The sequence below is a fragment of the Malaya genurostris genome, chromosome 3 (assembly GCF_030247185.1).
Source record: "Malaya genurostris strain Urasoe2022 chromosome 3, Malgen_1.1, whole genome shotgun sequence".
NCBI classification, from domain to species: domain Eukaryota; kingdom Metazoa; phylum Arthropoda; class Insecta; order Diptera; family Culicidae; genus Malaya; species Malaya genurostris.
The window spans coordinates 129,594,681-129,608,565 of NC_080572.1; the positions used below are offsets into that span (position 1 = coordinate 129,594,681).

Sequence of the window (13,885 nt, forward strand, 5' to 3'; positions counted from 1 at the left end):
GAACGGCTGATATTGTGCAATGCTCTCCACCGTTGTTTTTTTCCCAATGCTAATGACTGGCAGCTGTGACGTAATCGCTCTTGTCGAAAGCGTGCAGACGACACAAAACACATCTGCTCGCAGTGGCGATTGAATCCAAACTGATTGAATCTTTGTTAAGAGATTTCCTTTTATGTGATTTCGTTTGTAGCTTTCTCACTAATGGGCGGTCCTAAGGGCTATAAAAATAGCCGCATTCAGAATTTTAATGTCTATTATTTCATTTCGGATTTGCATAATTTATTGAAAAAAACTATCAATATGCTGAAGTGACTCGTTTCTAGCATTCAGAAAGGTCAAATTGCGTAATTCTCTACGACATTAAACTCTAAAACATTTTTTGCAAAAAAAGGCTTCACTTGATCTCGATTACTGTGAATTTCACACAGCGAAAAGTGCACAAATCTAAGCAAACTGTTCTTGATTTGCCGTAAACTGAGGATATTTCCCTACGATTTGCGAACAACAAATCCTAATAGTTCTTTAGAAAAATTTTAGAGCCATTAGAACGGCTGATATTGTGCAATGCTCTCCACCGTTGTTTTTTTTCCAATGCTAATGACTGGCAGCTGTGACGTAATCGCTCTTGTCGAAAGCGTGCAGACGACACAAAACACATCTGCTCGCAGTGGCGATTGAATCCAAACTGATTGAATTTTTGTTAAGAGATTTCCTTTTATGTGATTTCGTTTGTAGCTTTCTCACTAATGGGCGGTCCTAACGGCTATAAAAATAGCCGCATTCAGAATTTTAATGTCGATTATTTCATTTCGGATTTGCATAATTTATTGAAAGAAACTATCAATATGCTGTAGGGATTCGTTTCTAGCATTCACAAGGACCAAATTGAGGAACTCACTGCGATATTCACCACTTTTCGGAACATTTTTCCCGGACGATTTGTTGTACAGCAGCAGATATTTTGTTCTCTTCCTTAGAACGCGTTCTGACATGGTGTTGACATGGAGCAAATGAGACAGGTTTTTCAATAGTGTACTATTGAAATACTTCAATGCTTTTGCTATACACGTTTAAATTGAAAAATTTCGATTCTATTGGTAGTTAGATTATATAAATCCTTTAACAGATCACTGAGCTATGAGCTTTAAAAATACGAGAAAGGCAAACGCGCCTTATGAATTATCCTTTTTGATACTCGTTTATACCAAACATTTCAGAAAAGTTTAATTTTGAATTATTTGAGACTATGTCACAAAACTGAAAATTTTATCATAAAATTGTGATCATATTTCCATGTCGGCATGTCGCAAGAATTATGTTGATTCATTAGATACAACAATAGATATTCACGATCAAAAACTTATCACTCTCTCAGAGGGTAAATTTTGAAAAGGCACCCCATAGTAAAGTAAGTCGTATTCACGACAAAAATGGGTTGTATAGAGGTACAGTAAAGTAAATTCCGCATAATTCTTTAGGAGTATTGTTATGGTTTTAAGAAGAACCGAATAGAAGTCTGGAATAGAGAACTGGACCCTGAGTTCAAGACCTAAATTTAGATCCAATAACAGACTCCAGTTTAAGTCGCTGCTGGTTCTCGCCTCGATGGCCAGCAAGCGAATGAGAGATGCGACCTGAGCGTTTGAGGTTTTAACCACGTGGTTATCGCACACTGTTCAAAATATTATCCTGAATTCCTGATCATATTTTTGGTGAAATGGTGAAAGAATTATGTTGCTACCATTAATACAAGTCGAGATATTCACGATTAAGTTCTGCCCATTCTTCCATATGGTTAATTTTGAAAAGGCGCCCCATAGTAAAGTAAGTCGTATTCACGACAAAACCCTCTACCGAAACTGGTACATTATTCAATCCAACAATACTCAAACTGTTTTTGTTCACAGGTTGTAAAATCGTTCCTTCTGGAACAAATCGGTTTTTTAAGAGACTCATCTCGCCTCCAGTATCGAGTAGCAAATCCACATCAGACTGTTTTTTAATACCTGCTGAGAACCTACCGCTTTCGTCAATTTCGAAACTATTTGATAGTTTGTTCTCTGTTTCTGCAAGATGCACGTTCCGCTGTTGAAACTGATTCTGAATCCGCTGGTCCTGAGTGCGAGGATTGCGCACTTGACTTGGCAGCTGATGACAATGTTCTCCATCATGTCCGACTCGCTGACATTTGTTGCACCGTATGAATCGTTGTGGTTGAGAACAAATAATTTACAAATGACCGAGCTTGCCACAGTTAAAGCATTTACGTTGTTGAGGAACATCCCCTGTGGTCCCTTGCATATCGGCATCAGATGGTTTTTGAGAAACTTTGTGGAAACTAGTCACCGATGGTTGACGTTTGCGTCTCATGTTGTTGTTTGCCTCGCATTTACGAATGTGGTTGAGTAGTTCGAGGCTGTCGTTGAAATGGTTTGCACATATCTGGTCATAAATTGGGTCCAGCGATAATCCTCTAACGATGTATGTCACTCTCGCTATCTTACTCATCTGAACGCGTGCCGCCAAAGCTTCCACTCGAAAAACAAAATGTTCGTAACTTTCATCTTTCGATTTCACAAGATTGGACAACGTCAAATGAACCTCCGCCTCATTTTTGGAGTCTGGGAAAGCCACCTGAATTTTTTGCTGAAACTGCGTCCAATTTGCGATTTCGGTTTGCGAACTACGATACCATTCTTTGGCTGCCTTCCAAACGACAAGAAGCATACAGAAGCGTAGTTTGGTCCGTCCAATTATAAAGATTTTTAAAATGGTTAACATTAGTACACAATGTTTTTACATCCTTTCCGCTGGAAAATGTTGGGAGCAGCTTGTTGACTTCATCTGGATGAAGATGCCTTTCGCATCGCTCCTCCTGATTATTGTGCATTGCAGCAACGTTCCGAACTGACAGTAATCTTCTCATCAAATTTATTAATTCCTGCCCATCGCATGCGTTGTCTTCGTCCTCGAATCCGTGGAATTCCTCTTCGTCAGACAATTTAAACGTATTGCTCGAGATCGTATCCCACTTCTGATAAAATTGTAAGCTCGTTACTTACAATTATCTACGATCGGGAATTTTCTCAGCTCAATAATCTCGAACGTACCGTTCGTGAAGGAAGAACAAAATTTAATGCGTTTATTTTTCGTAGCTCTAAAAACATATACAGGAAGTCTACACAAACTGCTATTCATATAACTGTGAATCATAGTTGATGGATACTGTGTAGCAAAGTTCGTTTTTTTTCTCTTACAATAGTTATTTAGAAAAAAAGCCCAATCAATATTACTCAAGTGATCAGAAAGTGCAGAGAAGTCCAGCAAACGAAAGTTCAATGGGCATGCAGTGTTGCTATCATCAGTGGATGGCCGTTAAATGCTAACAATACTGGCAGGCAGATAAATTGAAAGCGGTGGATGATGGGTATCAACGGGAAGCAGCGGGGCACAGTTGCGGTCGATCCTAGCTTCACCATCAGATGGGTAGAAAACAAGATCAAGAGTGCGACCGAGTAGATTGTGTCCAAATTTTTTTTGCTCTAGGCCTAAAAATTCGAAACCGTCGAGCAGCGTGTGGCTAGCAGGTGACAATTGAGCGTTGCTGTATATAGCGTCAACATTGTTCCTCTCCCATCTAATACGAGGTTGGTTATAGTCACCACACACGATCACTGAACCATTAGGCGAGCAATTATCAAACAGTTCATGTAATGCCGCAATATGTTCATTGATGACGTGTACATCCTGACTACGATCAGGCGGTATATAAACTGCACATATTTTAATATTTTTAACTTTAATTTTCTCTCTGAGACGGAGACTTGCTCAATATTTCGCCCGTTTATCAGATTCATCGTACTGGCATACTTTTGAGCCATTGCGACAAGAATACCATCAAACCGAGATTTGCAACTGTTGCGGGGACAGTGATCACACCGGAACACATTATAAGGCGTACCAACTAGCTGAATTGAATTGATGCAATCGTCAAGTCCGGTTTCAGTGAAAATAATCACGTCGAATTCGAAATCGATGGAATTCAGAAACAGATTATCAATTTTGGTCCTCAGTCCTCTCACATTTTGGTAATAAATAGATATACTGCTATCACAGTCGGAAATTCGCTGCAAAGGATAGTTATTGAATGCAAATAGTTGAACAGGAGCGTTTGAGTACTCGCCTCTGAAGGATGCCCTTAAGCTTCCATCATCCACCAAAGATCGCAATGCATTCAAATTACTGTCAATGGAAATGTTTCCTCTATCATCGGTATTACTGCTGGCTGCTTTCGAAATAACATGGACGGGTGTCTCAACAGGTGTAATTAAAAATCCACGAATTCTCTTAATATTAGCCCTGTAGGCCAACGCGTAGCGTCAAGTGTTGGTCAAGTCAAGTGCTTGAGTGTTGGATCAAGACCAGTTTTGAATGATATGTAATTCAAATTAGCAGGGTCTAAACCTTTTGGTACAAGACGAATGACATCAAATGTACCGGATAAATTAAGACAGCGTGAGACTATTTTCTGCACGTCATCATCGGTTGGAACCCAGACAGATAAAGCCAAAATTTCGATGGAGAAGTAGGCGGCATAATGAATGGGACAGAGAGTTCTCCCAAATCAATGTCATTTTTACCATGATTGAAAGAAGGGCGCACAGATTGACCATCCTCACCACGACGACGTTTAGCATTTGGATTAGAAATAGGCCATACTGGTCTTCTTACATCACGAGTATTGGGATATACAGTGTCAGAATTAACAATCCTGTAAACTTTTTGACTTAGCACTTCAACAATACCAGAAAGATGCTGGATCTGCGTATCGTTACTGTTGTTGCTAGAGCTTGTGCACATCGAGTCATCCATATACGCACGAAAGCTTCTACCGTTCAACTCATTCTTGCACTTAGGGCAAATGAATATTATTTTACCCTGAGCGAATACATCCTTGCAGGAACGAAGATTAAAGCCGCAGCAGTTCTGGCTGATGTGAAAAGAGGTTTCACAAAGGCCACAGCGCACTGGCTCCAAGTCGTTAATATCGTGATGGCATTCTCCACATTGTTTTGAATCCATCTTTGTTTTGATCGTTGTTCGTTCGAAGGATGACAGAATCAGTTTAACTGAGAATTGATGGATGTTTACAGCGATTGGTGCTAACGGTCTTTATGCCATCAACAAATTGAGATCAGCGAACTAAAATCAGTGAAAATGCAGAAAACGGTCACAGATTCGATGCAAACTTCAACAGGATGATGAAATAAATATACTGCCGGAAGTAATCAATACAATCTGGTGTTAACAGAAGAGCAATAACACTTTCAAAAACGTAATAAAGGTCGGACAAAATTCTAACACAAGGCTTTAATTTGACACTTTGACAACAAAAATCAACAATATCATTTCTATTCAAATTTAGCTATTGGATGAACTAATGGATGCAATATGAGTTAGAACTAAGTCTCAAAAGGGTCAATTATTAAATTGAAACTCTAATTGTCTTTATGAAATGATAAAGAAGTTACCTGTATGGAAGGTCACGATAAGCAAGAATGTCGCGAACTCAGACATTGGATAGTCTACCTTGGGTACGCAAAGAATTTATTAGTTGAGATCTGACATCACAATACTCCACGCATGTCCAAACGACATGATCAATATTGCGATAGCCTTCGCCACAAGCACAATGATTAGTCTCGGAAAGTCCCATTCGAAGGAGGTGTGCATCTAACGTGTAGTGATTAAACATGAGTCTAGACATCACACGAATGAAGTCCCTATTTACATCCAGCCGCCTGAACCATGCCTTTGTCGATATTTTAGGAATAATTGAGTGCATCCACCGACCCAAATCATCTGCATCCCAAGAAGCTTGCCAGCTGGCAAGTGTTCTTTGGCGGGACGCGCTATAGAATTCGTTGAAAGCAATTAGTCTCTCATAAATTTCACCCTCAATAGCACCACGTTTGGCGAAAATATCGGCTCTTTCATTGCCTGGAATGGTCATTGCTCCATTGCTTGGAATGGTCATTGCCATATTGGGACCCAAACTATTGTGATTTGATAATTATTATTCAATAGGTCGTGTAAGATCTTCCAGCAATTATTGTTGCAAGCAGCATAAATCAATATAAATATGAATTTGTTTTGAATTTATAAATACTACCATCTTCCTAATACACATGTCATGTCCGAACGATTATGTTGCCAAAAACGAACCGTGCTAAAATCGAAAAGTCATGAAAAAGCATATTCTTTTAGGTGCTAAGAAACAATTGCATAAAACAGTATTCAAAACCGTATTTTACTTTGATCCGAAACATTGCTTTATCAAAAAAAACTCCTACTACTGGAATAAAGCGAAAAGTCGCTTATGCAAAAATATCGATATTTCTGTTAAAAACGAATCGATTTTAGCAATCTATGGCTTGTTGGATAGATATTACTGTGCGGAATATTCTGTTTTCAAGGTCAATTGTGACGGATATTGTCAAAAAACTGAAAATTTTAACATAAAATTTTGAATAACTCGTAAAGTAAACATCCGATCTCAAAACCATTCAATAGCGTTCAGGGTGACCTTTCATTTGCAACTAGTCCGATCAAAATCGGACCAGCCATCTCTGAGATCTCGACCTCTTTGATGACAACACACATACACACACACACACACACACACACACACACACACACACACACACACACACACACACACACACACACACACACACACACACACACACACACACACACACACACACATACACACACACACGGACATTTGCTCAGTTCGTCGAGCTAAATCGATTGATTCCTAAAAAATAAATTTTGCGTCTGTAACGATGTAAACTTCAGGTAAATCAACTGAGAAGTTAAAGATATGACTTATCTTCACATGCTTTGAATTGTGAATGTATTTGAATCGTGACGCTTAGAATTTCTGTTTATAAGAGGATATAAACATTTAGTATATTTATTACACTTTGCCTGTATTCCTTCAACGTCATCCTTAACAGTGAGTTTTTTTGGTTTAATTTTCCATTTTGACAGATAACTATTGTGATTTGATAATTATTATTCAATAGATCGTGTAAGCAAGCAGCATAAATCAATATAAATATGAAATTGTTTTGAATTTATAAATACTACCATCTGCCTAATACACATGTCATGACCGAACGATTATGTTGCCAAAAACGAACCGTGCTAAAATCGAAAAGTCATGCAAAAGCATATTCTTTTAGGTGCTAAGAAACAATTGCATAAAACAGTATTCAAAACCGTATTTTACTTTGATCCGAAACATCGCTTTATCAAAAAAACTCCTACTACTGGAATAAAGCGAAAAGTCGCTTATGCAAAAATATCGATATTTCTGTTAAAAACGAATCGATTTTAGCAATCTATGGCTTGTTGGATAGATATTACTGTGCGGAATATTCTGTTTTCAAGGTCAATTGTGACGGATATTGTCAAAAAACTGAAAATTTTAACATAAAATTTTGAATAACTCGTAAAGTAAACATTCGATCTCAAAACCATTCAATAGCGTTCAGGGTGACCTTTCATTTGCAACTAGTCCGATCAAAATCGGACCAGCCATCTCTGAGATCTCGACCTCTTTGATGACAACACACATACAGACACACACACACACACACACACACACACACACACACACACACACACACACACACACACACACACATTTGCTCAGTTCGTCGAGCTAAATCGATTGATTCCTAAAAAATAAATTTTGCGTCTGTATCGATGTAAACTTCAGCTAAATCAACTGAGAAGTTAAAGATATGACTTATCCACAGACTAACAGACATGACAGTATGAGTAAATTCTTATAAAAATCATTTTTCGTGATGCACTAGTTCCACCTATATTGTACTGCGCGAACTATTTACTATCGGTACACCCCTTGTGTTACGTAAAAGTTTTTTTACTAGTTGGTTTCCCCTCGTTTGTCAACACCGATCAGCTGCTTGCAGGGTTGCCTGATTTCATCAAAATATTTGATAATGAATCGACACAATAAATTATTGGATTACGTTGATAATATATTTAACTTTTTTAGCGATGTTAGAAGGTAAACATTTATTTTACTCAACGTTGTTCATCTAGACTATTTTTGATTGTGTTGGTGATTTTCACCCGAAATTAAGTGACGGCAGACCAGAAGCAAGTAAATATTGTAACAAAACGGGTTCGATTTTGTATTGCGTTGTAGGATGAGAAGTAGGCACAATTCTGTATATATTTTTGGCAATATGTAATTAATCTGTATCCTACATGAAAATCGCATGGAGGTATACAAATCAATACATTACAGATAATTCTGTATGAATGGCAACTCGGTTGGTAAATGAAAAAAAAAACACAATCTAGATGACAGACAGGATGTATTTGATAGGGTAACGTAGCGCCATCATGACATATGCGAGTACTGTCCCAAATAAAGGAATATTCGAAATGACCGTTTATATGGTTAAAGAATCTAATTTGAGTGTCCTGTCTGTTAGTCTGTGACTTATCTTCACATGCTTTGAATTGTGAATGTATTTGAATCGTGACGCTTAGAATTTCTGTTTATAAGAGGATACAAACATTTAGTATATTTATTACACTTTGCCTGGATTCCTTCAACGTGATCCTTAACAGTGAGTTTTTTTGGTTTAATTTTACATTTTGACAGATAATCGCCGAAAATATTTAAGCTTCTTTGTAGGCGACTGCAGATCACTCTTAGATTTGTATCTGTAGCTAACAGACCTGTGTTGTTACGGAATAGTGATTTCTGACAACCAAAGCGTAGATTTGGAAGATCAGAAGTGAAAATATTATACGAGATTGGCGTTACGCTCGAACCCTGCGAAACACCTACTCGTGTAAGCAGCGGTTGGCCTCAGTGGCCGAGTTGCTACGGATCATTAGCTAAGTATTATATTTTTTTTCCTTCGTGTCCCTTTATCGTCAACTTATATTTTGACTCCCCTTATAATTTGCGCGGAACCTTAATCGCGCTATGGCAAGTCCATTAGATACTCCCCTGCCCCCCGAAGATATAATGGAAACAGATTCTAAATCTGCTCCAAAAAGTAGACTCATCGGGTTAAACAGTATCCCGAAGAGCCTTCACCCTCGACCCGCCTTTATGTGGTTTATTTCCGGAACAAAGAGAAGAATAAACCATTTAATATTTTGAAAATCTCTAAAGACTTGGCGTCACAATATCCAACTGTGAAATTTATCTAAAAAAATCGTCCCGATAAGCTCAGGGTCTCGTTGACCAGTCTGAAACATGGTAATGAGATCACTGGAAACAATCACTTTACGCGGGACTATCGCGTTTACACACCAGCTCGCGAAGTCGAGATAGACGGAGTGATCACGGATCCAAGTCTGACATGCGAGGACATTCTCAAACATGGGGTCGGATGTTTTTAAAATCCTTTGCTTAAGAAAGTCAAGATACTGGACTGCAATCGTTTGCATTCAGTATCGATCGTCGGGAATGGGACTAAGTCTTATCCCCACTCGGACTCGTATCGGGTGACCTTCTCCGGCTCGGCTTTGCCGAAATTCGCTCTCCTGGACAGCGTTTGTCTGCCTGTACGACTTTTCGTACCACGGGTCATGGATTGCACTAGTTGTCAACAACTAGGACACATAGCTTATCATTGTGGAAATCGGCCCCGCTGCTCGAAGTGCGGAGAGAGTCATGCGGATGACGTTTGTGACAGACATTGAAAAGTGTCTTTACTGTGGGGTGGCCCCGCATGACCTCACAGCATGTTCTGCGTACAAATTGCATGGAGATCATTTGAAACGATCTCTCAAGCAACGATCAAACCGCTCGTTCGCAGAAATGCTGAAAATCGCCACACCACCTGAACAGAACCCCTACACCTGCTTGTCTGCGGACGAGTGTGACTCTGACGATCATCAAGAAGGTACATCTTTAACTGTACCTCGTAGTTTAAGGAAGAGGAGAAATATATCATCTCCTAAACTCCCTAGCAAGGGTTCGAAGATATCCCTTGAAGGCCCTCCAAAAGTAACAGCAGAAGGAAGTGTTGGTAAAAAAAAAACAAAAAGACGAAGCCAAATGCTCCTTGTTCCGGAGACCTAAAACGACGACACGACCTGCCACTCGTCTATCGAAACGTTATCGCAAATTTAACAACCCCTCAGTAACTGGTAATGTCAAAACGAAATCGCCTGAAAAACTATTGAAACTGGCAACACAAATTGATAGATTATTGATTTCAAATAACAGTTACCATAACCTTGGTTACTGCACATTGAAGCATTGGGAAATGTAATCAGAACAAACTGCCTCGAGTGGAATTATCATTTAATTCAATCGGATAGAGGTCTTCGTTAAGGCTCGCTGGTGCTCGAACATATTAAAAATGACTTCCAGACAATTCAATATTCATGGATGTTTATAAATAATTTAACGTGACCATACTTAGATCTATAATGACTCTTTGCTATGTAAATGAGTTTTTAAATGGTGTTAAGTTTTGCAGTCATTCAATCCGTCATTGCGAAACTTTTGTCGTGAATACGACTTACTTTACTATGGGGTGCCTTTTCAAAATTTACCCTCTGAGAGAGTGATAAGTTTTTGATCGTGAATATCTATTGTTGTATCTAATGAATCAACATAATTCTTGCGACATGCCATCGGAAATATGATCACAATTTTATGATAAAATTTTCAGTTTTGTGACATAGTCTCAAATAATTCAAAATTAAACTTTTCTGAAATGTTTGGTATAAACGAGTATCGAAGAGGATAATTCATATGGTGCGCTTGCCTTTCTCGTATTTTTAAAGCTCATAGCTCAGTGATCTGTGAAAGGATTTATATAATTTAACTACCAATAGAATCGAAATTTTTCAATTTAAACGTGTATAGCAAAAGCATTGAAGTATTTTAATAGTACACTATTGAAAAACTTGTCTCATTTGATCCATGTCAACACCAGCCAATCAGAACGCGTTCTAAGGAAGAGAACGAAATATCTGCTGCTGTACAACAAATCGTCCGGGAAAAATGTTCCGAGAAGTGGTGAATATCGCAGTGAGTTCCTCAATTTGGTCCTTGTGAATGCTAGAAACGAATACCTACAACATATTGATAGTTTCTTTCAATAAATTATGCAAATCCGAAATGAAATAATCGACATTAAAATTCTATATGCGGCTATTTTTATAGCCGTTAGGACCGCCCATTAGTGAAAAAGCTACAAACGAAATCACATAAAAGAAAATCTCTTAACAAAAATTCAATCAGTTTGGATTCTATCGCCACTGCGAGCAGATGTGTTTTGTGTCGTCTGCACAGCTAGTTTCGCTTTCGACAAGAGCGATTACGTCACAGCTGCCAGTCATTAGCATTGGGAAAAAAAACAACGGTGGAGAGCATTGCACAAAATCAGCCGTTCTAATGGCTCCAAAAGTTTTCTAAAGAACTATTAGGATTTGTTGTTCGAAAATCGTAGGGAAATATCCTCAGTTTACTGCAAATCAAGAACAGTTTGCTTAGATTTGTGCACTTTTCGCTGTGTGAAATTCACAGTAATCGAGATCAAGTGAAGCCTTTTTTCGCGAAAAATGTTCCAGAGTCTAATGTCGTAGAGAATTACGCAATTTGACTCTTCTGAATGCTGGAAACGAATCCATACAGCATATTGATAGTTTCTTTCAATAAATTATGCAAATCCGAAATGATATAATCGACATTAAAATTCTGTATGCGGCTATTTTTATAGCCGTTAGGACCGCCCATTAGTGAAAAGGCTACAAACGAAAACAGGTAGAAACAAGCCTGTCAACAAAACATGAATCAGTTTGGATTCTATCGCCACTGCGAGCAGATGTGTTTTGTGTCGTCTGCACAATTAGTTTCGCTTTCGACAAGAGCGATTACGTCACAGCTGCCAGTCATTAGCATTGGTGAAAAAACTACGGTGGAGAGCATTGCACAAAATCAGCCGTTCTAATGGCTCTAAGTTTTCTAAAGAACTATTAGGATTTGTTGTTCGCAAATCGTAGGGAAATATCCTCAGTTTACTGCAAATCAAGAACAGTTTGCTTAGATTTGTGCACTTTTCACTGTGTGAAATTCACAGTAATCGAGATCAAGTGAAGCCTTTTTTCGCGAAAAATGTTCCAGAGTTTAATGTCGTAGAGAATTACGCAATTTGACTCTTCTGAATGCTGGAAACGAATCCATACAGCATATTGATAGTTTCTTTCAATAAATTATGCAAATCCGAAATGATATAATCGACATTAAAATTCTGTATGCGGCTATTTTTATAGCCGTTAGGACCCCCATTAGTGAAAAGGCTACAAACGAAAACAGGTAGAAACAAGCCTGTCAACAAAACATGAATCAGTTTGGATTCTATCGCCACTGCGAGCAGATGTGTTTTGTGTCGTCTGCACAATTAGTTTCGCTTTCGACAAGAGCGATTACGTCACAGCTGCCAGTCATTAGCATTGGTGAAAAAACAACGGTGGAGAGCATTGCACAAAATCAGCCGTTCTAATGGCTCTAAAAGTTTTCTAAAGAACTATTAGGATTTGTTGTTCGCAAATCGTAGGGAAATATCCTCAGTTTACTGCAAATCTAGAACAGTTTGGTTAGATTTGTGCACATTTCGCTGTGTGAAACTCACAGTAAACGAGATCAAGTGAAGCCTTCTTTGTTTTTGCGAAAAATGTTCCAGAGTTTAATGTCGTAGAGAATTACGCATTTTGACCTTTCTGAATGCTAGAAACGAGTCCCTTCAGCATATTGATAGTTTCTTTCAATAAATTATGCAAATCCGAAATGAAATAATCAACATTAAAATTCTGAATGCGGATATTTTTATAGCCGTTAGGACCGCCCATTAGTGAAAAAGCTACAAACGAAATCAGGTAGAAACAAGCCTCTTAATAAAAAGTGAAGCGTTCTTTGTTTTTGCGAAAAATGTGCAAAAGAGAATGCTTGCATAATTCATGCAATTGATCAACTAATTGATATTCGGAAGTGTTAAGGAACATGTCAGTTGTTTTCGTATTCACGACATCCAGTTATGTCTCTGACATTACCCACCCGCCTTTTTATCAGTTTATTCTTTTCGAATGACTTTCTAAAGTAAAAAAATTCCAATTCGCCACTTGTTCCAAATCGTTCAACCCTCGTTGCTAATCAGCATACATGTTGTGAAACAATGCGTTGTCATATTTTGGAAACTTCTCTACTTCTACTCTCAGTGAGTTGAGGCCTTCGCAAAGTGCGTGTATACTTTGATGAATATGAAAGAAACTTGAACAGCACAGGAATCAAATTTCTCAGGATATTAGAACTGATCGAAATCGAAAAAGAACGTTATAACAAAATTTTAATTTATAGAAAAGTTTCACAACTTTTTCAAATGATTGGTTTATTTATTAAAGTGCTTGGTAACTAGTTCATAGATACTTAAAGAGTGTTGGTCAAGAAGATTATTTTCATAATTATCGAGGTCGGATTACCTGGTCGTGTCGTCGCCTAAAATCTGAGAAAGAATATCCAAATTTTCCGGGGACACCAAAAACCTCGAAAGAACCCAAGGAGCCAGCAAACATATCAAATGCTGGACTTGTAAAATTCACTGACATTGTGGACTTTATATTTTCCGTCTTCAACATTTCTGACCCCCCTAAAATGTATTTTGATGACTTTCCTACCAAAAGTTGAAATGTTTTTGATGCAGCTGACTGCAATCGTTTCCTTCGATGGCTAATTTTTCGAACGAGGTCATGGATTCGATCACTGTTTTACAGTGGAACTGTAGAAGTATCATCCCGAAAATAGATTCTATTA

The 13,885-nt window shown here is 38.2% G+C and overlaps 1 protein-coding gene across 3 annotated transcripts in view; it reads right to left on the reverse strand.

The window, feature by feature from the left end:
* The window catches only part of LOC131434705 (rRNA N6-adenosine-methyltransferase ZCCHC4), an 87,667-nt gene that overhangs the window by 59,246 nt on the left and 14,536 nt on the right, over positions 1-13,885 (reverse strand). The window contains exon 1 of one of the 3 annotated variants that reach the window (XM_058601719.1): positions 5,532-5,641. The exons of the other annotated variants lie outside the window; for them this stretch is intronic. Within the exon in view, the coding sequence (XP_058457702.1) occupies positions 5,532-5,577 (46 nt within the window). The 5' untranslated portion in view covers positions 5,578-5,641. Of the gene's footprint in view, positions 1-5,531; positions 5,642-13,885 lie in introns of those variants that run through there. 3 annotated transcript variants of the gene reach the window in all.